Genomic DNA, 24,765 nt, shown 5'->3' on the forward strand with positions numbered 1-24,765 from the left:
TTATTACAAATACGGGTTACTGGAATGAGTTTTCATCTCTACCATTGCACCATTTATGTAACAAAATAGGTGTTTCTGCTACTGAAGAAATATTTTTGATTTGTCTTTTTTCCTCACACTGTTGGTGTTGCTTACCTTATTTTTTTCAAAGCTTTCATTTCCATTTTTCCATATATTCCACACATCCTGTGTTTGACTACAATTTTTGATACGACATTCTTGAATTATCACTTCTGTCTCTAAGAAAAAGCATCTCATTACAAGTTCTTGGCATTCTTCCTGAAAAAATTGCAGTTGCAATAGTTTTACGATAAAAAGGAATAAGCAAATGTAGGACATAATTTGTGATATAATTTAAACACAATTATGATATAAGCGAGATGTAATCTAGGATAAAATCAGCCACAAAGAGGCTGATTTTTAATTGCTGGGCATATTTTCTTATTATTCAAATACATTTAAATATCTGTAGAGATGGGCTGTGAGAGCTAAGAACAAAAAGACCAAACAGTTTGCTAAGATGGGGTGAAACATAGTGTCTTAGTGAGGAAGATAGGAAAATAATTAGGATAGGAACCTGACATATAACTAAGCATAGTGGAATTAATATTATTCTTAGTAGTTTTAACACTTCAAGTCAGAGATCTAAATTCAGAATGGGTAAGAGAGTAGAGGAAGCAGATAATGCTCCCTTAAATGAAAAATTAATTCCAGAATTATTTTAGCATTGTTTACTTTGATAAAATGATTTTGAATCACACAATCACAGAATAGTTTGGGTTGGAAGGGACATTAAAGATCCTGTACTTCCAACCTCTCTGCTATGCACAGGGACTCCTTTCTGTAGGCCAGGATGCTCAAAGGTCCACCTAACATGGCCTTGATCATCCCTTTCAATTGATTAATGTTATTAGAAGATGACTAAATAAGAATAATTAATACCTGCTTGCATAATTTATCATAAGCACTTTGATTAGAAGAACTATTTATTCCAAAGCAAATTATTTGATTTTAGACATGTTTATCGAATTAGAACAAGTCTACTTTAGGGGATAATTTCTAGTAAGGCCATGAAACCACCACATTAAACATTAGTTGTGGTCATATGTGGAGTTTACTTACATCCTCATCTGCATTTGCAGTGTATAAACTGACATCAATATCCTACAAGAAAACAAGAGTTGGAATTACAAACATTAGCTAACAAACACCATCCCTCTCTGTCTCACTAACACTTCTTGGCTGAGTGCAGTGCTAAATATTTTATTAAGTTTTCTTCTATGATTATACGGAATGCTGACTGGTTTATGAACTTACTTTGGATGTCTTGATCCTTTCCAAATCTTTCAGAACTTCTGCCCACTTGCAATGACCTGCTTCTGTTTTTGGTACATAAGCACTAGAACAGAAGAAACGTAGTGACCATTAGGCTAAACTGAAGGTATCTACAACGTCTATGCTGAAAAAAAACACTCAGCATTGTAAGATATCATAGATACATTATTTACATGTAAATACATATGGTAAATGTTTGGGGCAAGCAAGCACATTTGACAAATCATAAAATCACATAGATACACAAAAACTGTATCTCATGTCACACACAGTATAAACAATATGGGCTTTTTAGAAGGCCAGATTTATAGAACATAACGCAAGAGAAAGGTTTGATTACCTGATGTTAAATACCAAAAATTCTTGTAGTGTAAAAAATAAAGTGTAAAAATAAAATTCCAAATCCACTCTCTGAAGTGACTGGAGACAAGTAACAGTTGTGACAGTAAAAATAAATAATTTGTAGTTACTGTCTGATTGACATTAACTTTGTAGTTACCATAGGAAGAAGATGATTAGTCCCATCCCATTCTTTAAAAGGCAAAAGCAATGGCTGTTCAGAAGCAGATACTGCAGACAAATACTTTTCAGGTGTGGTTTCTGAAAGACACAACCAAGGTGATACCTCGTCACAATTTAATTCCACGGAATTTTGCTTTAGTACAGACTTAATTAACCAATTTCCCAAGACTTCCAATAAAGACAAGACCTTGTTGCATGTAGCTGGAAAGACCAACTGGTTTGTAGCTTGGAGAAATACAAAATCATTTTTCCAAACAGCTGGTAGAAAATCAGATGCTGAAGGCACACTGAAAACCTGAACTCATCATGGGCTCCCTATTTATTTATCAATTCATATTGCAGGCTGCAATTTAATACAGAGGCAATACTAAAGAACTTTGGTTTTCTACCTCTCCCCTGGCTATCATTTGTTACCCAAATCCGATTTATTTCCTACAACTTTAACTCCAATACTATGGTTGCATATATGTGACACTCTACACTGAATGCATCAAATATTATAGTTATGTGTACAAATGTTAAATAAAATATTTAGATATAGTACATACTTACATCTCTTCACACAGTGTATGTGTGTCTAATATTGGTCAGTAATGCATTTAAGAATTTCCTCAGTGGAGTTTGGCAACTGAAAATAAGGAGAAGCTGTGAGAAGCTGTGCATTATCCATCAGGAAACATTTCCCTGTGCAGAGCCTGGTAACCTTTGTTCCAAAGTCACAAGCCCTTTGATTCAGCTGATAAAGTTCCCTCACAGGCTTAGGTTAATTACCTGCTGCACCGTAGTTAGTTTTGACCAAAGGTTTTATTCCTGATCCAACATGAAATACTCTGTAGCTGACCCAAATTACATTTCTTTACCTGAAAACTTGTGAGTCAATATTTAAAAACGGACCACAGAACATAACATAAGAAGAGCTGTGCAGTGGTAAAAATATCCAAATGGGAGGTCAGTCCATGCAGTATCAGGATTGCAACTCACTTGCTGAAAACCACCTTAATAAAGCAGAGCCAGGAGAGCAATGATCACATGTGTGACAGGACTTTTGGAAAGTAATTGTAACAAATATTTGCTACCCTCTTAAATAGAAAATGCTTTAAATAAATTGCAATTATTTTGTTTCCAATCCCCAAAGATATAGCTGAAATAGCATAGTTACCTAATACTACATAAATTTCCACATTCAATAATGGGACTCAGTGTCAGTCCCTTTTATCTCCTTTGCTTGTCTAAAACCTGTTAAATGAAAGTTATGTAAATGAATGATACTCTGACAATCTAAATTGCAGTAAGGACAGAGCAGGTAACATCTCCTGCATCTTCTGAAAAATTTCCATATGGAGGATGCTGTATTGTGGTCAGCCAAAGTAGGTCTACAAGCAAGGCTAAACCTGTCACTGCTTCAACAATGAATAGAAATTGAAAATATGAGTACTAAACCCAAAATGTTAAGTACTTATACGTGTATCTTTTTCAAATGTGCAGAATAAAAAAGGAAAAGAATTATTAACTGCATGGATATGGTCAAAAGAGCTAAATCACTTTGCTGGGGTATGACAGAAAGGCTCTATCATTTTCACAGTGTACAGATTTGAAATTACCATGTTATTTCTTTTGGGTTTGGATTTAGTTTGTTTGTTTTTGTTAAATCTGCATACTAACTTCTTTCATTTGATATGCTAATCCTTAGAAAATATCCTATTTTAGTTGGGTTTGGGGTATTTTTTATTAATATATAAGTGAAGTCAGAAGTAGCCTTATGGGGAAACTCCAAGTGTATTTAAAGGAATTTTAAACCTAATTGGTGGATACAGGTGAAGAAAACATGTTTTAACCCCAAGTCTTAAGCAAATAATTCAAAGTAGACTAGAAATATTTTACAATAGCTAAGCATTTTTATCATTCTACAAGCTAGTTTTTATGGAATGAGATGAGGTGGCAACAAATTAAAAGATGAAGGACTTATGATGGATACATAAGCACAAACCAGCTTTGTAACTTATAATTAGTGTTACGGGGCCTTAAAAATTTATTTGAGAGGGAGTCCCAGTCCAAATGAATTGTCAAATTTATGCCACAGAACAAAGTTTTCATGGTGAGGAAAGAATATATTATGATATCTAGTGAATAATGGACCAGGATTATCATTAGGTTTTTTCCTATTTTTTTGTCATTTTTGTCTTTTTTTTTTTTGTTTGCAATTTTCCTATTTTTCCTTTTTTTTTTTTTTTGGTCATAGTTTTCTATTCTAAATAATTGTTCATTGTAATGACACTGGAACACTGTGTTCTTAATGACTGAATGTCTGCATCTTTGGTTTTTTAAATATTGTAGGTAACCATTATTGTAATAGCATTATAATTCCTAGCGTAAAATAAATGCTTAGTTTTTAGAAGTAATAGAAATCTTGTATTAATGATAAATATGTGAAAAATATACTACATGCAGACTCTAAAGGGTACTCCATTTGTTCATAAAGAGATTTCAATGTCAGCTACATCCCCCAACACACTCCTTAGCAGGCCCAATGCAGGGCCATTTTCTACTTGAATTTCTTAATTCTTTCATTCTAACTATCATTCAACAACAGAAGCATTTCTAGCTGGCTTAGAAGCTTTTAAAAATCATTCTCCTGTCTTGAACACATAATGCTGTAATGTAAAAATTTTCTTTGGATAATGTCTGGTTTTGATTTCTTACTCTGTGTAATCATTAATTTATTACCCTCTGTCTTCACTACATCTTTGGTATTTACCCTTGTGAACATTGGAAAAAAGAGAAGCTCATGTTTACAGACATAAATATTTTTTTCTATAGCTTGTGTCCTGATCACTTGCTACTCTAAAGATTAAAGCCTTTGGAAGTGAATATATGCTCTTTCAAAAATCAATTATGATATACATAATAATGTTTGGGAAAGGAATGCTGTTTTTTAATAATGAATTTAAATTAAGGCATTTTAAGAGCAGTTACCTCTGAGTGATAGCTAAGGTACAGTAGTATTGTTTTCTCTTTAAAGAAACAAATCTGCAAGCAAATGAAAAAACCTTTATTTAACAAAGCAGAAACAGCCAATGACTTCTGGTTTGGCTGTCACAGAAACAATGGTCTAAGATACTCAAAAGAAAATATTGGTGGCTTTTGACAGTATTTAAGTTACATGTGGTGAAAAATACAGACAGTTAAAATTACATGTTTCTGCTTAAATACCATATATCTAAACTTTTTTATTAATATTTGCTTATACATGTCTCCTTAAATCCTTGAGATAAGATATTCATAAATAAGAAAGTTTTATTTCCCAGATATGCCATTTAGTGCTATTGGCAAAGGTCTTCTCTTTTTTCTCCTTATTTTGAACTGTATTTGTATTCTTTATTTATATCTTTATTCCTCATCTGCTTCCTTGTTCTTGAAAACAAGTGACCGGAAACATACAATGTACTCAGATCTTATGAGGGATTTAGTAACAGTGATAATATTTTCAGTTTCCGTAGGGAAAAAGGGAACTATTGCCAGTGTTTTTTTCAAAATTGTATCACACTGGTGGCTCAGGCTTCCCTGCCGGAAATTTATGTCCACTTCTTTCAAAATCCTGGAATCTCCTGAGAATCTTTCACCATTTGTTGAAAGTTCTCACCCTATAAAAAACCCCAGAGTCCTGAAGTCTAACCTTCTTAATTTTTGATTACTCTAAAATTTTCTGCAAGTTCTTGACCTCTAGCACACAGCTTTTTTCCTTGATCAGCCCCCTTTCCTTGTTCCCATGAGCAAATCAGCCTTCTCAAACACTTTTCATAACAATCCATTTTCCCATTTTAATTCTGTAGTGCAATAGACTTCTTGCACATTATTTATCATTGTTATTGTAGTCGATCTCTTCTTCTCCTCTGTTCTAAAAATATGTGTCCTCAGCATTTTCTCTCTCTTCTTGCGTAGCAAAGTACTTTAAATCTTCTTTTCTCTGTTACTGCTGCAAATTTCCCTCTAAAAATCTTACGATAACCTCCAGCTCTCTCCAGTCCTTTGACATTTTATTAAGCAACGTTTCATGCATGAAGTAGGGGTGTTTTTAGATCTATATTCAAGTACCGTCTACATCATGTAGAGCTGAGTTTTACGCACACTCGTTTGCATTGTTGCAGCAATTCTTCTTCGGTGTTTCTTTCACCACAATAATTAGAGCCTTCTTTAGTGAACTCTGCCTCCTCCCTCAACAAAATCTCACCCCGTGGCTCTTGCTCTGCTGCCCTCTGCTTGTTGGCTCCACTAATTAATTGTTCTGTCCTCTTGCTCTAGTGTAATTACCTTCAAGGGGACAAAGTACCAAGTAACTGCACAACTAGAGTGCTGCATTTATTTAAAGGTTTGTATTGTGCATTAAATTGGAGCTCATTCTCTCTGCTCAGAAGCACACAAAATGTCAGAATCCATAAGACTGAGAAGAAAATCAACTTTTTTTTCCCCAGTCTTGTACCAAAAGAATATTCTTTTCTATTTTTTTTTCCCAGGGCTGGAGCCATGAAGAGTGAAGTTTTCATAAAATAATGGAAGTGACTGGAAGAGGAATGGAGCCCATAAAGAAAGCAGTACTTCTGAACTAGATAGATGTTTCCATATTGAGCCCTTAAATAAGTAATATTGAAATCAAATTTTCATGGATTATGAGTAAGTTTTAGAGAAAAGACATGCTCTTAGTGCCTTGTCATGGAGTAAATGCTGAAAATCAAAGAAGATTCACTGAAGAATCTCTCTGCTCATTCATCCCTAGGTTGCTTTAGGGTTCTTATAGGAAACAACCAAAGGGAAACAAAGAAAAAACCCTAAGTTTGAGTTAGTGTCAGAATGTAATTATTCATATTTATGAACACAGAGAACCACATTAGTGTTCTCTGAGACAATAAGAAACTCTATTGCAGATGCTACCAATAGGTACAGCTCTCAAATACACTACCAAAAAACCTTATTTTACATCTCTGGTGACTTCTGAATACCACTTGATGCTGCAACTATTAAAGAGTTGCTTCCACACTATCATGCTGTTTGAATCCATTGTAGTTCCTCCTCTCCCTTCCTATCAGTGTTTGCACGGAAGCCTTGGAAATCTGCCCTCAAGCTCCACCAGGTGTTATCAGCAGCTCTTCTCAAAGTTTTAATGTAGAGTGAGCTTTCCATGCCTCTGTCTGGCTTGTACATACTGAACCAGAAAGGAAGCCAATGGAATTACTATATCTTAAATTGAATCACATGGCTGAATGCTTGTCTGGCTGAGAGCCAAACCATGCCTTGGTTTGTTAAATGTTTAAGCTCTTATGACATAAAGTGATTTCTTAGTAATTTCATATTTAGCTAGACTGGCTAAAGCATTCTTTCTCAGCAATAAAACTGGGTATATAAATATGATTCCTATTTGGTTGCTTTCCTTTCACCTCTGTCCCACCAAGAACTACAGCTTTTCTTGATTTTGTTGTATAGTGGTGACATTCTTGTGGAGTACTATCCTACATGGCTTATTCTGCTTGTATTAGGGAAGTGTTAACCTTTAAAGAGTATTCTCAGTAATCAGCCAGACTCTGCCAGTTTAAGCACATTTTGTATTTATATGTTCTTTGTTTGCTTAAGTAGTTGTTGATTTGCATTGACAGTCCTTCCTTCTCCTGTATGTTCCTGATAATTGGCATTTATACTAGAGAGTAAAGTTTGCAATGCCTGTTTGACAATTTTGCTGAAAGGTCACAGAGTCATTGCTATTCCACTCAATACCTTAAACATCAGAACGTGAAATGTAAGAAGCTAAATATTTTCTTTTGACCTTTAGGTTTTTTTGCAAAGCGTACTTGAGGCCCAGAGCTGACTATTGCCATGTGAAGATGTGTCCTGTACTTGGCTATAGACCTTATATTTGCCAGGTGGCAAAATCCAGCCAGGAAAGAAAGCTAATGGATGCTTCTTTCTCTTTTCATCCTTCCATGCAACATCAGTCTTTCCAAGGTATCAATCACTCCTCAAATTGTGAAAGATTAACTTAATGTTTTCTTGATGCAAGGATATTAATGGTAGGCTAGCTTGCCAAACACAATTGACACAGAGACTCCCTAATTTTGCTAGTGGCAAAATTAATTTAGCTCAAATACACAATAAAGAAAAAGTACAGAGCAAAAAACTCATTTGTAGGGCACAGATGGTTAGATTTGACCATGTATCCCCAAATGATGCCCTTCAGGATGCAATATGTAATAACTAGTTAAAAGGCCTTTCAGAATAAGTTCTCACAGATAAATAAGCAGTAAGAATTAAAAGAGATTAAAAATGTAAAGGGCATTAATGAAACACACAAACACGAGAGTCAGAACTAAAGTTTGTTTAGCAAAATGTGTCCTGATCTATACGTTTGCTGTTAGGCACTCCTTGTAAATATTATTTGTGATATTTTTACCATAGCAACAAATACCCAAAGGGAATGAAAACACAATTACAGATTAAATTTCTGTGCCTTTAGGGTAGGATACTAACAACTAAGACAGTATTAAACATGGAAACTTGAACAGCAAAAGAAAAATATAAATTATGTTATATTGAGGCATATAATTGGAAACTCCAAGACCATAAAAATAGTTGCTACAGGAACAGCTGCTGGACAAATAATATCTCATCCTTAGCAAAATACTCAGCTTAAAGGCTGTAAAACCATACACTGATAGAGATCTGTAACACACTTGTAATAGATAAAGGACTAAAAATAGCAAATGCATTTCTCAAAATTGTGAAGTAATGCAGTATTTTCAGAGCTTTTTTAAAAAGAAGAATTTTAATCTAATGCCCTCTCTTACAGTGATACTTTTACTGGAATTTTCTTGATCCTGATTTAAAGAGGCATGATGCAGTTTGAAACATTCTATTTTTTCTTCTGCTCCTAATGCTCTTTAAAGAGGAGAAATAAATCCTAATATGTGACAATTGTGGTAGCTTTCCTGAAACCAATGAAATTTTAATTTCCAGCATTGTTGAGAATTTGACCAAAATATTAACCAGGGAAAAATGGATTCATTGAACAACTGAGGAAGCAGCACACAGACCACTGTAAACAGATGAATAGGTAGAAATAACTAGAATCTGGATTCTAAGAAAGAAGAACAAAGTATCTCTACTACAGATTTATTACATATAGACTAGACATAGAAAAGGAGAGAAAATTTGGAAAACAAAGTGTTTCTGTTTTACCTTCTTTACAAATCCCTTATAAATAATAATGCAATAAGACTTACAGCAACAGGACAATCATTCTTAGTCTCTTGTCTTTGGATATAGGAGAAGTTGATTATTGGAAAAGCTCTAGTGTGTGTGCTACAGAAACCTCCCCCTTTCATGTAAATTTTGAATGTATTTTTGTAGAATGTAGCCATTATGAACTTGCACACTGAACCCCTTTTTTCTGTATGTAACAGGGGCTGAGTGCAATACTTTAGTAGTGTATATGCAACATCCACATTGTGGTAAAGCATGTGGGGGGATTAGTTAAAGATCAGATTTCTCCATAATATTTTCTTTCAAGCATGTTTTTTCATCACTTTTGAACAGTAAAGCTAGAAATCAGTTTTATATCATTCCAACCAAGGGCTGATACAGTGTTTTATCTGCCTCACACTCATGGGCAGTGAGGCAGATAAAACACTCTATTTTTTTTTTAAATAAAAAAGTGACTGGTGATATTAATAACTGTGTGTCAGACTGTGTGCCTGAAAACAACTCAATTTTCTGAAGACAATATAACCCTGCTTTGGTGTATAGGTTTTTATTTGCTTTCCCAACAGCTTACTGCTTCCTTGCCACCAGAGCAAGGTACTTATTTGTCCTGAGTAGAAGCACAACATTGCAAAGCATTTACTTTGCTGTCTTACAAAGAACAGTGAACAAATTTGAATTTTGGCAGATACCTACCAAACACCATGAAAGGTCCTTCTGGTCAGTAATCAAATTTAAAAGTTAGCAAAAATGTATGGCCATTTACATACAATGGTACTTTTTGATCTAAAAAGCATAATAAGCATTATGCACATAGAGGCACTTGCCAGTATGCAACTGAAGACAGTAGGGAAAATTCATGGGAATTATCACAGATGAGTCCCAACTACTGAAACTGCCCTGACTATATGCTGGAATATGTTTAGACTTAGCTTTATACCCAAGTCTTATGACTGCATTCTCTATGACATGCTGCTCATCATAAATCTCTGGGCATTTCAGTTTGAGACCTCAAGGAACCAAGGAGCCACCTGACTGTGTACATGTAAGCATTAATCTTGGAGGTTTTTTAAAAACATCACTGATAGCATTGGTTGCCTATTCCAGAAGGGGAACAAAATCTGAACAGAATGTGTTTGTGTTTCGTCTGTCTCAAGTCAGAGTGAACACATCAGCACATTCTTGCTACTTTGATAGATTATACCAACTCCCAAACAAAAACCAGAGCTGTTGCCAATGCAAACAATGCAAAAAATATTTGAAAGCTCAAGAGAGCACAAACTTTTTCCAATGTTCCTTGTGCCCTCTCCATAGGGCATGCAAACTGGCTAATCAGCATAGCAGAGTATGGCTGAAATGTGCATGCTGGAGAATTTTACACTTTCCTTCCCTAAAACCAGGAACTTCCACATTTCTAAGGTTCTAAGCCCACTGGTTTTTGTTCCTACTCTCCAGCAGTTGAATTTCTGAACTATTGTGCTAGACTACTTCTAAGGACACACACCTTGAAGCTTCCCAAGATTTTGCAAGAACAGGTCCAGCAGCATTTCAGACCCAGGAAATAAAATCTTCTTCCTAATTCATTTTTATCATTTTTCCATTAAGCATTTCTGTCACTACTGTATGCTGTCTCAGAAAGGTTTTCTTGCAATGGATTAGGCTACATTTAATGCTATAATTTGTTTTGCACTTGGACATTCATTTCAGTAAAAGTAAAGCATTTATACTACTCAAATGCTTAGCATTTTTTTGCAAAGGTGCTTCTCTGTCCTTCAGAAAATCTGAGGGACAGTGAGCAAAAAGAATAACTATTACTTTGAGAATGCTACATTTGCTCTTCTGTGTGAGAAATAGTTTAGCTAGTCATATTTAACTCACACAAGATAAGATTCAAATATTCTTGATTGTGTTATTTCTGGTCCCATTTCTTTGGCATCCAGACTGAAAAAAATTGTAAGTAAATTACAAAAAACAAACCAGAAACAAAAAGCTGTTGTTACAATTTTATAGGATAAAACTTTTGTAACAGCTAAGAATCTGAATGTATAACTGAAAAAACTGCTTAAAATATGGCATTTTGGTTTCTTTCTGGTTAGAAATGCCAAGCAGGATGTTTAAATAATTTTTTTTTAATTTTCAATAATTTTAATAGGTTATATGAATTAGATAAAATGATCCTTAGAAAATAATAAAATTATAAAGAGAAATAAAAACTAATTTTCATTACTTAAATGAAGGATATTTTATTTTCTGATATTAAGGTCAGGAAAAAACAGGTGTCATAGGCAGCTTTGAGATAAATCACTCTGTCTCAGCTTTTGGATGCTCCATGCTTTCTATATGATTTGAGCACTGAACTCTTAGGAAAGTTACTGGCAAAACCCTGTAGGTCCTAAAGATGCAGAGGATCACTTGTAGCCCTTATTGAACCACTTTGTTGTTGAAAAGTCACTTTTACAAAGTGTAATACAGAGCTTGAGTTCACTCTCAACACTGTTATCTTCCTCAGAGTTTCAGTCAAATTATTTTCTTTTTAAAAATTGTCACAAGTGCACAGTACATAAATTTGCATTATTGTCAAGTTGTTCGTCTTTAGCTGGATGAAAACTACTAGAAAACTACTTTGTCCTCACTGTTACCTGTGTATCCTGAAATCTCATATAGTTTAAAGTGGCACTTGAAATATTCATGTTTCATTTAAATTATGCAAACTAATCTACAGCAACCATAAAATCTTATGAATCTGTGAGATACTTTCAGTTACGTGAGGGCAGGAGATGAGTGTGGGTTTTGTCAAAAAAAAAAAAAAAAAAAAAGAAGGGAAAATACAGGAAAAAGAAGGAATTGCTTCAAAAGTAGAACATGAGAAAAGTTAAATTTAAATGCTATAAAGGAAAGCTACACTCTGTGTGATCAGCTAGATACAATGCAAATGGTACCAGCAGGTATCTGTAGCAGAGTGTTTTGTGTGGGTTTATGCCCACGCTCTTGAATGTCAGTGTAGATTTTCAGGTAAACACCCATCCTGCTCCAAAGAAGTTACATTAGTTTCTCATCTGTGCTTACACAGTGGAATTGTTCTTGAGAGATTGGCTACTAAATCGAGTACTTGGCATGCAGAACTTCAGTGCTACCTACATAATGCTTCTAAAGAAGATTCTTCAACATTCTGGATAAGCTATTTGTCTCGTAACACATCTGCAACTGCATATCACAGCTTAGTCTTTTGTACTAGCAACATTTGAACTCTTCTCAAAATGGGAAAGGATACAGAAAAGAAGAGGAAGTACCTTCCAGGACATCTAAATATTGCCTTTTGCCATCATAATTATAAAAGCTTCTGGAGGAGAAGGTGCTGGGCAGAATGGGTAAGTAGATTATACCACTGAATTTGGATTATGCCTGACCTTGGTTGAATCAGTTGTTTTCCACAGACTAAACAAAAGTTTAGTCCTAATTTATTCAGCACTTTGAGAATATTTTTTTCTTAAAGACTGGTAGCAAAAATGGTCAGTCTTAGGATAAAATGTCTTCATAGCTCAGCATAAACTCTACTTAGCAACCAATAAACTAAGTGTTATTAACATTATGCTCATCTGAGTTCCAAAACACAGCATTGTACCAGGTACTTGGAAGAAAATTAACTCTATTCCAGTGACAAGGGTATGAAGACAGAAACTTAAGTCTAAATTGCCACAGCCTACCTCTCAAGCTAAATGGGCAATTTTACCTGCAAATCAGCACCAGATAGAAGGAGAAATCTTGTAGCTGATTCATATGATTCCAGACCTTAATGTTGATATTTTATCATCTCCCCTTTGCATTAGTATCATGATGCAAAATGAAATTCACATCATTTACTACAAAAAACTTCTAAATCAGGCCTCTTCAGTAGCCCAGAGAGCTGTATCTTTGAAGGTCTGAATCCACCAAAATATGCTTGAAGAGTCTAAGATAATGCAAATTATGGCAGAACCTTTCACTCGGAATAGAAGCAAGGGGACAGGAAAATGGGGTTAGTTTCCAACTGTGTGGAACAAGATAATGAGGTGAGAAACATCTCTTGTATGAAACAAAATGAGCACAACTGCAGGCAAAAAGCTTTAGTCCATTAAATAATATTGTGTTTGTCTGGAATTGTAATAAAACAAAATTTAAAAGGAAAAGCATGTAGTTATTTGGTTCATTTCTGTGGGAAATGGGAAGTCACAGGAGCAGTCTCTCTACTTGTGTACAGGTACGTATTTGTTGGAAAAAAACAACTGGTTAAATGAGAAAAAATGCAGAGCAATTAAGGACAGAGAAGAGAAGAGCACAAATCATGCAAATCAAGGCTCTCTGCTGAAAAGTTTGCTTGAATGTGAGACAAGGAGATGTGAAGAAAAGCATACTTAGGATTCAAGAGAGAGGGAAAATACCCACACAAGAATTCAGCCAAGACATAAAGGTTAACAACTCTACATTGCACAAAGTATTGTGAGACATAAATAATCTGGTGTGTTGTATCATGTTGCAGGAGAAACAGCTACATTTATATCAGCCTTTTCTTTAGAAGTTTAGTTGGAAGCTGTCTAAGAGCACAGAAAGAGAATTGCATGACAAATATATATTTTAATATAAACTCTACTTTTTTATAACTGACAGAATTCATCAAAGTAACTCTTATTTCTGTACCTGTTTTCCTTAAATCAGTCCATACAAATGCCACTGTGAGCTCTTTTCCTCCCTCAACTGCTGATCCCCAGGATCTCTGTTAGAAACTACTGGGGGTTTCTGATTGTAGTCAGTCCAACAAAATCCCACGTTCCCTATGAAAAAACTTAATTATTCACCTATCTTGAGATGAAGTGAAACATCTAGATTGTATTTAGAGGGGGAGGTTTTCTTAATTTAAAAAAATGTGCTAGTACACTGCCACTTAAAGATGCTTTCATTTGAAAGTAAGTTACCATGGTGACATTTTTCTCTTTCCTCCAGGAAAAAAAAAAAAAAAAAAAAAAAGAAAGAGAGAGAGAGAGAAAAAAAGAAAAATGAAAAATGAAAAAGAAAATAAAGAAAGCTTTGAATAAACTTTCCCCATAATAACTTCATTCAGGAAAGTATTATTTCTTGGCTTAGGTAACTACCATTGAATGCTGTGAAAAAAACAATCTACGCTGGACACTGATATTATATCACTCCACTACCGTGCCTGTGATTCAGTCACCAGACAAAATATGTAGGCACGAAGATTTCAAGAGACTGTAGAATGACCCATGGGAGAGACTTTGTTTGTTATCCTTACTTGGGAGCTAGGGAACCAAAAAATATTACATCCATTTCTCCTTGGCAGCAATCATGAAAATTGTGTTTTTCGTACATTATGGAAAGGTTGTTTCATGGTTTCCCCCTCGTTCCCACTACCATCTGGAAAACTTGGAGACAGAACACATCTTCATTCAGCTTTGCAAAAAAGGTCTGATTCCAACTTTGGCCAGACATGTCAGAGGACTGAAGCCAATGGAACACAGGGGAAAAATCCTGCTTGCACTAGTGGCTCTTAGAGCAAATTTCCTCAAACAAAATTAGCTTTTCTAATTTGGTTCTCATTTTTATGTTAATTTAGTGATTTATACTAAAGAAATGCATCAGTGGAAACTTTCATTGAGCAATCTCCTTAACAATGACTTACTAGAACCACCAAAGAGCATCACAGCTCACAGACTTGCACTGAACAGGAGCTTCTTCAGTGCCTTGGGTAAGGAGATATGGATTATGGATTAACATCTCCTTTGCTTCCCTGTCAAGTTGCCAAGGACCAGCTGCTTTCTAACTCTTTGTTTATGGCCTCTTTTTCTTCAGGTGTATGAAGACAACTCATAACAAAGTGGCCAACAGACAGATTCTGTTACTCAGCCATTTTGGTAATGGAAGGCTGATGTGATTTCTGGGAAACTGACTGTGAACCTTGGTTCCTAAATTTCTGCTAATGTTCTGTCTGTTCTGCAGAGTGATACCTGTTTGATCTGATCTCTGGAAACTGTTCTGAAACTTCTGATATTATTGGAATGTATTTAAGTTCACTTTTGTGCAGTAGTTTTTAAGACTATTTTATATAAATAATCTCCATTTAAAAAAAGTGAAAAGATAGCTCATCTAGAAAAGCATCATATAGTTCAAGTCCTTAATGATTATTAAAGATTTAAAGGAACAAAATCTGTACTAAACAATCACAGAGTGCACAGCAATATACTTATTTTTAGGGGTTGGAATCCCTCAGCTTTTTTTTCCTAACAGTAGTTTATTTTACTATGATTTATATTTTCAACTTATCTGCACTTTTAATTCTTTTAAGGGGCACAACATAGATGTTACAGCTAGATGTTACATCTGGCTGTGTGTTACACCTGTTTTTAGAAACTAAGCCTTATTGAGGAGGATGTTGTTTTTTTGTTTGTACCTTCATCATTCACTGTGTATAAATATAAGAAACAGCATCAAATTGTTAATTTAAGAAATTATAAATTAATAGCAAAAATACCAAACTTACATATATCTTTAAAAGAGGTAATGGTACAGTTGTATTTAAAAATGTTCACTGGCTTTGGAAACAAACAGAATTGCTTCCAGAACATGAGACTTGTTTTAATTTATCATGAAGGATGAAACCATTTAAATAGGTGAGTCATAACAGAGGCAACATTAGTATGACCAGAGGGCAAAACAAACTTGCTTTCTGATAGCCACACAATCCTGTGTCTGCATCTTGCTACAAGAGTAATGTTTTTTTTTATATTCTTTTAAGAACTGTTGAGGAAATCCTGTAGTCAAAACAATCCTGGCTGAATGTGTATTTGAAATGCTCAGTGTAAATAAAGACTTATTTGTTTGTCATACATGTGATTTTTTCACAGCCTTACAAGAGTAAATAACCTTAGGTTGTTTACATATACTACTGGCAATCACTATGGAAGAATTGCATGCTCAAGACAGTGAATCATGACCTGCTTCCAACTTTCTATAGGTTTCATTGGTGGCACTTGAGTTCCAAATTTTTCTCTAAAATCAGGTCTATATTTTCTTGCTTTTAGTAAAAGCATAGACTAATGCAATCACTCTGACACTTTGTATGAAATCATATAAAGCTATTGGATAATCAATAATTAACTCAAATTTGAGATGATTGGTTCTGTGACTTCTGTAGAAAAAAAACTGGAAAGCCAGCAGAAAATATTAGAAAGACTGAGAATAGGACTAATTAACGTAAGAATCATCAACCAGTAGAAGAATTAATATGAATAAGATAATTATGTGACTTGTGGCCAATGAACATTAGTGCCTTTGTTCGCTAAAATTTTATAAATAGTGAGGAGTTTCAATAGTCATTGTGCTGGCTTTGTGGAGGTGCCATCCAGCCTCCATTTCTGGACAGAACTGTAAATATGTCTAATACCTCCGTTCTGTGTGTGGATCTGCCTCTTGCACAGCCTATTTTGGGACAACACCAAATGCTAATGACTTTGGGGTTATAAAAAAGTCACCTGGCCACACCACCTGCTGGAAATGCAACTGCTACTGAATCATCTAGGAGATGTGTGGGGAGCTCTGAAAAGTGCTGCAGAGGCTGGACACTTGAAAGGATTTCTCCCCACAGTAAAGAGTGTAGTAAACACTCTCAGAAATCAGGGATTTTGGATTCACATGTTGTAAAATATCAGCCAGACACAGGGATTAGGACCGAGCAGAAAAGTTGGCTAGAATTTGCTGTGCCATAAATCAACTGAAAAACATGAATGTGAAAAAAAGCCCAGACCTATTTATGGTGTAAACGTTAATTCTGGTACAACTGAACAACAAGGAGTGGAAAAACCAATGTAAAATTATAGAGCGTAAGGATTTAATCTAAATACTGAAGATATTTCTAAGCCTTAAATTTGCTTTATTACCTACTTTTCATGTTGGGTTGCAAAACAACATTAAAAGCTTTGCTGAAATTTAAAAAAATGTTATGTTGTTTAAGTGATTCTTACCTGAGTCTGCAGCCTGCTCAATGCTCCAGCAGAGTTTTGTGTTGGCTGTACCATCCCCAGCATCCTGCCTGCTGGACCATTACTCAGAAGAGAAGCACAGCATATGGATCAGGAAATTACATTTTGGGGCCTACATGTGGGGGAAAAAAATGTAAGTATAAAGCCACAATAGATTTCTGAGTGGATTTCAGCCTATCCATTAAGATCATTCAAAGCAAGAAGTCTCTGAAATTTTGTGAGCAACTTCCACAAGTTCCCTGTATGTATTCTAAATTAATGGAAAACACAAGATAGACTTCCTGAAAAGGTTATTTTTATTTAGATAGTAGAATCCAATCTTTTAATTCTGTAGGATAAAGGAGGTTCCTCTGGAAAATGTGTATTGTCAGCAGCAGAAAATTTTTGTGATTTCTCATGACAGTCATGGTGACTGTCTAACAAGCTAATTGCCCATTTTTTTACCTTTCTACAGATGACACAATAAAATACAATTGGAAAGTTTCACTTTTCTTTTTTCAAATTTTTCCCCCTAGACTCGTGTTCAAATCTTGCAAGTTTTGTGGTTGGAGAAACAAGCTAATTTTTGTTCAAGCAATAGATTTTGTACTCATAGGAAGACTTCAAAGAGATACAGCAGAATATGAAAGCATGTTGACAGAACAGCTTATTTGGACATTAATATTAGTGTTTTTATAAAATTAGTCCTAACATAATGTGCAAGAAAATAAATGTGTGAAAGAAGATCCCTACAGAAGTTGAAGAAGCTCCATCTTCAGAGGTACTGAAAAATCAACCAAAGCTGGAGCAACCTGCTGTGATGTCAAAATTAGCCCAGCTTTAGGTGGAAGGCTTGAAGAAGGGTCCTGTATGTGCCTCCTCCAAATATGAACTATACAATGAAATTAGGCCTTGAATTAAAAGAAATGTGGTAGAGGATGGAAAACACACACAGATGCATGATTGCATAAGTACTGTCTTCTCAGAAGATAAGCAGAGAGAATTTCAGAGATATGAGCTGAGAACTCTGTCTTGTTTCTCTAATATGTAAAGTCACTATGGCCAGTCTTGTAGCCCTTCAGCAGCTGGATCTCAAACAATAAGACTCAGTTTCAGTTCCCTGTATTTTGATCAAAATGAACTTATTGGAGCTGGAATTTTCTACTATTGTATTATTTACTCAGGCTAGTGACTTTCTTTTAAGTCCCCTTAAGAGTAATTCAATCATTTCCAAAAACAAATTAGCAGAAAATATGCATTTCTTTTGTATAAATAAAATGTTTATAAGTTTTAATCAAAGCTGTGCTTTGTGGTAGTGTTTTCAAGTTTGGCAGCCTAGAAGACTGGCATAAACTTGGCCAAGTTCTGAGTGGCTTACTTTATTTACATAATTGCAGAAGTGATTTTTTGGCATTGTGTAGGTGGTCTCCAGCAGTCTCTTCACTGACATATTCCATCTCAGAGCTTCCAAGGCAAGCAGAACTTTTTGCATGTGTGTACATATGCTTTCTACAGGAACAGCATTGTGAAGGCTTAGGAGCAAATCATTGATGCTGCTGGTGCATAGAAGTGGAATTTGAGTTGTATGAGTGGATGGAGAATACAGCAAAGAATTAAGACATGGTGGAAATGAAAGTGATGAGAAAGTTTGATGGTAGCAGAAGTAGAAGGATTTATGATCACTAAAGCATATTCTACTCAACTTCAAACTCAATTCCATGCTCACTGTCTTCCCATGAATTTGTAATTATAAAAAGGTATTAAATCTTTAATCACAGTATGATGTAATTATTTCCTTTTTCTCATAGAGCAATTGTGAACCAGACGGATTGTTTTCACTTAGTAGATAAAGATCCTGGAAAAATGCCAAACCAAACCCCTGTATAAATGGCTTTGTTTGACAAAAAAGGTGTGTAGAAAAGGAGACACAAGTTCACAGAAAGAAAACCTGGGTTCAATGACAAAGGTTGCTGGATGCAGCCCTGAGTCCTTGCCCTTGCCTTCATCTCACCATCTTTCTGTGAATTGGGCAAACTCCTTAACATAGATTTTTCACAAGCAGCAATAATTTTGAGTTCTGTCTCACAAGAAATCCTATTATTTGCTTTGCATATCTGCCCCTAGGATGGGATGCTTCATGCTCCCCAGGCAAATATTTCTGGTTGCAATAGCTAGCTCAGATGCTAGCTCAGATGCTAGTAGGTGTTACAGTTTGAAGAAAAAAAGTGTCTTTGTAGAGCTTAGTTCAAACTGGCAGCAATTCCTCACAGCTGCACTGAACACAGTAGGAGCTAAAGTGAACACAGACAATCCTAGAGAATACTAAACAATCACTTAAAAATAAAAATTTATCCCCAGGTATCACATGCTGGGCCCAAAATATTTAGCTTCTTCCAATATTTTTGCATTTGTAGAGTGAAATTCCTCTTTTCTTATCCTTTCCTATCCTTTTGAGAAAAATTAACTAATCCATGATCAAGAAGAAAAAAATGGGTGATATACTGGGAAGTGGCATATATATATATATATATATATATATATATTCTAGCTAGTGTAAAATTACATTTCTTGTGCCCATGTAAGTAATTACTATAAGATAGTGTAACTAAGGCTGTAGACCTTTGTTATTCAATAGAAATGATTTAAAACTAAAGAAACTGAGTGAATGAAAGCTGTAAGCAGTGAGGAGTCAGATGGCTTTGGCTATCACCAGCATCCAGTGTTGGTCGCTGCAGGACAGATCTACCCTTGGAATCCCCAGGCTGAGAACAGGCACCAGTGCAATCCCAGGTGAGCTCCCAGTGCCACCCTCCTCTCACCCTCTCTGCTGCCCAGCCTCTCCACTGCATGTGACAGCCCTGGGTACAACTAATCATAGTATCAGCAATAATCCAACCTCAGGAATGTGAAGCAGCAGTTGACCTATTATCCTTTCCAAGAAGCAGCATAAAGCAAAACTCTAGGAGCTACACCGTTGCCAAAGTACACTATCGGGGAAACAAAGTGTTGTGGTTGTTTTTCTGTCAAAGGTTACAGTACCTGAGCCTTTGAGAGCGACTGTGACTCGCATTCCTGTGTTCCCATAAGCACACTACACCCTTTTGTTCTAACAAGTCTGTTAGACTCTTCTGTCTTTATTATTTTCATGGCATTCAGCCTGAGGTTAATTTGGCATTCAGCCCGAGGCAACTTGACTGTATGACATATACTAACAGATATCATTCATTATTTTTGAGCAAGTGTGCTCATGCTGATAGCTTTTCCTCTTAAAAGTAGGTTGGTGGCAGTAACCAGCTGCAGCTTTCAGAACTCAGGCACATAGATTCCCGTAGAGAATTCCTAAATTCTGGAAGGGCAGGTAAGGGCTTCTTCCCTTACAAGAAAACAGACAGCAGCTTTGTCACTTGCCAGAATATATGCAGGCCCCACTGGTAAAAGTGCCATAATTCTTAGTTAGCCAATGCAGCATCAAAAGAGGCTGCAGAGTTCATGCCCAATTTTCTATCCTGTTGCTTATCAACCAAAAAGAACCAATGTTAGTAGTATGTTACCAACATATTAACAGTTAAAATTAGTTTTCAGATATGTGAAGTAAACCTTGTCACCATTGTTATTCTTTTACCAAAAATGGGTCTTCTACTATATATGTTTTTTACAAGATTTCTAGCACAACTGCATTGTCCAATTTGTATCTTCACAAACACAGTCCACGGCAGACAGTGACATGATACAGTCAATGAGATCAGGTTCCTTCTCCAGCAGAGACAATAAACTTTCCTGCACTGTCCTTAAACTCTGGAGAAGAAAATTACCAACACTTGACATTCACAGCCTTCTGGAAGACACTGCAGCCAGGGAAAGGTGCAGTTGGAATGATTTCTGACTAGCAGTTTGGAATATGATGGTCCATCTACTCAAAAATAAATTGCAGCCAGTAAATTTTCTTCTCTTTTTACTTACAAAAAGACATCCTAATATATTTGATAAATTTCAGTCATGAGTGGGCTGGATTAACAACTTTGGTATAAGACTTTTTTAAGTACCACAGAGTGCAACCCTCTTAGTCTAAATCATTTTTTATGAAACAGTCTTTTAAAAGCAGTTCCTCAGTGGGCAAAACAACTCCATCCACCAATTTTTGGTGAAGAATATTTAAGAATTGACATTAGAGTTAATTGGGAAACTATTAAATTGTTCAGTTGCAATGTATAGCAGCTGTATCAACAATGTCTGAATTATCATCCTATGCTGCCACTAAGGATTTCCCTCATCTGTTACAGCATGAAATACTCTATGGTAATTTGTAATGATGCAAGTATCTGGTAACCTGCTTACAATAACTTATCAGCATGGACAACAGCTTAATTATATAGTACATCTCCTGATGGCTTCCAAATATTTCTGATATTCCTCAGTAATTTCTAAGAGAAATAATAAATAAGCAGGAATCCATTTCCTTCTTTTACAGGAGTACACTGATTTATGAATGGAAGACAAAGCTTTTATTAGCTGCCAAGGTGCCTGAATTCTTTGTGCTCTCATCATGATATAAAAATTTATCCCTAGCCACCCATAAATCCTGATGAATGATGGAGAGCAAGCCCCAGGTCAGTTAAAGGATGTGGAGAAAATCCTAGACCAGACTTCTCAGAGAGAAGAATATTATCTCAAAGGTGACACTCAGCCCTGGTCAAGTGGGATATCTGTTTACACTGATGAAGTACAGGCAGCTTGGATGAAATGCCTTTCTCTTCTGGTCCTACCTTCAGGTATCAGGAATGGTGTGGCCAGCAGGGGCAGGGAGGCTGCACCTGGAGTGCTGTGTCCAGTTTGGGCCCCTCAGTTTGGGAAGGACATTGAGATGCTTGAGTGCATCCAGAGGAGGCAGCGAGGCTGGAGAGGGGCTTGGAACACAAACCCTGTGAGGAACGGCTGAGGGAGCTGGGGTGTTTAGCCTGGAGAAAAGGAGACTCAGAGGTGACCTTATTACTCTCTAAAACTTCTTGAAAGGTGGTTGTAGTCAGGTGGGGGTTGGTCTCTTTCTCCAGGCAACAAATGTCAGAATGAGAGGACATTATGGAGATGTTTTTCACAGAAAGAGTGATAAAATATTGGAATGGCCTGCCTGGGGAGGTGGTGGAGTCACCATCCCTGGATGTGTTCAAAAAAAGACTGGATATGACACTGAGTGCCATGGTTTAGTTAAGGTGTTTAGGGCATGGGTTGGACTTGATGATCTTGAAGGTCTCTTCCAACCTAATCATTCTGTGTGGTTCTGTGATTCTGAGCACAGGATCACAAGACCTGTCTTGGGAACAGCACTGGAGCAGCAAGAACAGAGGAACCTCCAGTGTGCAGGAACCTTCTCCGTTTGGCACAGAGGCAGTGAGAAGGTAAATTGGTATGGGATCAATGATGTAATCAATGATATGAAACCAGAAGTCCTTTCCTCTGTGAATGAATAATCTGTCTGTGTAGGTATCAGGGGCCTCACACATGGTTCTGTCCCATTAAACGTTAGGTCAAAAAGGAGTTCTGAGCATACATTCCCTTGTATGTTACTGCATACATGGGAATAGTGCCTTCCACTAGAGTTTGTTCTTTGCAGAGACAAACTCTAGCACCTTGTTTGTTAATAAGTCATCATTCATTCTTGGAATGAATTTCTGTCCTATCAAAACCTGTAAAATGGGAATCAGACATCTCAGCTGAGTGAGAAAATGTCTTTAAATTTGGGAGCTGCTATAGAAATTGAGATTTTGCTTCCTAAACATTTCTCTGAGAAATTAATAGCTGATAATAAGTAACTAAGAGTAAGGATTTCCTCTCTCCATTTCTAAGTAGTTACTTTTAAAATACTTTGGAAAATTAGAAAAAATTTAGCATGCATGGAGAGCAAATGGACATGCTTGGGATGTTTTTGTTTTGCCTAACACTATAATTTGGGGTAGAAAATTTGGAACATATTATAATAATGAGAATTGGCAGTGAATTACAGTCCTGTAGTTAAAATTACCTTTAAAGTCACTATCTTTCATTATGACTGTTTAAGTGCACAGAAAAGCCTCAAAAAACAAAAACAAAAACAAACAAAACAAAACAAAACAAAAAAAAAAACAACAAAAACCAAAAAAACCCAAACAAACAAAAAACAAACAAACAAAAAACAGGAATGCATGGGTGTTTACGCTCCTGGGTTTTAGCTCCTAGTAATAGTGCAGTGTTGAAATAGAGAGCATAGCAACAAGACTGAGTCGTGTAAAAAAGCATAAGGAATAAAATCTGTACTTTTGTGCAGACTAACAAGTTTGTTCCAAAAACTGGATGTGAGCTGCTGTGCTTCCCTGATCCCTGCAAGCAGCAGCACTGTGCTGGCCTGCAAAGCAGTGACCCACTCTGGGCCACAAACCACACTGGATAGAATGGAATGTCTTGTAGCCAGCTGTTCCAGACTGCATTTCTCCCTACTGTTCTGGCTGCACAAGCTGAACTCTGAGCACAGAAAAGGGAACTGTTGTTCTGGCAGAACCCTGAACCTAACACTGGGAGGTTTGTGTCAAATGTATCACTGTCCATGGCATGAAAGATACTGCAAACTGAGGATGAACTTTCACTCATAAGAAAAAATCTAGCATTATATTATCCATACTTCCCAACTACTCCTATCAGCCTATACCTCTGCCCCCTGTGACCCTTCTCTATTTTCAGTGAACTCTTAGGCAGCCTTAGAATGAATCTTGTAGGATCATATTTACAGGAAAATGGACATGTACTAAATGAACCAGCCTAACCTTCTGGAACTACAGAACAAGGTCATCTTTGTGGATAAAAAAGCTGATGTTGCAAGAAGAAAGAAGAAGCAGAAATGTTGCTGACAGACAAAGGGGTGTCAATCCAAGTAAAATAACACTTATAGCATCTACCAATTAGATTAAGAAAGAGATGCATGCTTCTCTCATGGACAAAGTAAAGATGCATGGACAAAGCAGAGCTACCAATCAAACAGTGCATGACTGTGTAGACCAAGATAAGAAGTAAATTTAAACAATGTTTAGAAGCACAATAAACAGTTTTTGCTTTATTCACATTGAATCATGCAGAGTCCTTTGTCTTCTCTCCTCAGGATCTGACCATAATCTTATTTTCCCAGAGAATTCAAACATTCATAATGACAGCAAGATATAATGCATTCATGGTGACATCATAGAATTGTTTATGTTGGAAAAGACCTTTAAGATCATTGAGTCCAGACATTAACCTGAGCACCACACCTTTGTGGTCCTTTAAAGATCTTCAGTGTTGGTAACTCTACCACTTCCCTGAACAGCCTCTTCCAATGCTTGAACACTCTTTAGGTGAAGAAACTTTTTGTATTATGCAATCTGAACCTTCCCTGGCACAACTTGTGGCTATTTCATCTTGTCTTATCACTTCTTACCTGGGGAAAAAGACATCAATCTCCACTTGTCTACAACCTCATTTCAGGGATTTGTAGAGCAATAGGGTCATGCCCAAGATTCCATTTCTATAGAATAAATACCCCCAGCTCCCTCAGCTACTCCTAATAGGACTTGTGCTCCAGACTCTTCCCGAGCTCCATTGCCCTTCTCTGGACACACTCCAGCACCTCAGTGTCTTTTTTTGCAGTAAGGGGCCCAGA

The 24,765-nt window shown here is 36.2% G+C and overlaps 1 protein-coding gene and 1 long non-coding RNA gene across 9 annotated transcripts in view; one reads left to right on the plus strand and one right to left on the minus strand.

Annotated features, from left to right (window-relative positions):
- The window catches only part of IL15 (interleukin 15), a 45,072-nt gene that overhangs the window by 16,432 nt on the left and 3,875 nt on the right, over nt 1-24,765 (minus strand). For 7 of the 8 annotated variants that reach the window (XR_014954916.1, XR_014954915.1, XM_021526528.4 and 4 more), the window contains 5 exons: nt 17,109-17,238; nt 1,835-1,935; nt 1,318-1,399; nt 1,123-1,164; nt 136-279 (listed from right to left, as the gene is read on the minus strand). Coding sequence is in view for 6 of the 8 variants with exons in the window: in XM_021526528.4 (XP_021382203.1) it covers nt 136-279; nt 1,123-1,164; nt 1,318-1,399; nt 1,835-1,935; nt 17,109-17,171 (432 nt within the window). In the remaining 2 variants the exon portion in view is untranslated. The remainder of the gene's footprint in view (nt 1-135; nt 280-1,122; nt 1,165-1,317; nt 1,400-1,834; nt 1,936-17,108; nt 17,239-24,765) is intronic. The other variant, XM_085578239.1, reaches the window with a different exon arrangement.
- LOC146767689 (uncharacterized) lies at nt 1,932-14,104 on the plus strand. Its single transcript, XR_014954917.1, has 2 exons — nt 1,932-6,525; nt 7,676-14,104. It is a non-coding gene; the product is annotated as an uncharacterized LOC146767689 (long non-coding RNA).

The sequence above is a fragment of the Lonchura striata genome, chromosome 4 (assembly GCF_050655825.1).
Source record: "Lonchura striata isolate lonStrDom1 chromosome 4, ASM5065582v1, whole genome shotgun sequence".
In the NCBI taxonomy this organism is placed as follows: domain Eukaryota; kingdom Metazoa; phylum Chordata; class Aves; order Passeriformes; family Estrildidae; genus Lonchura; species Lonchura striata.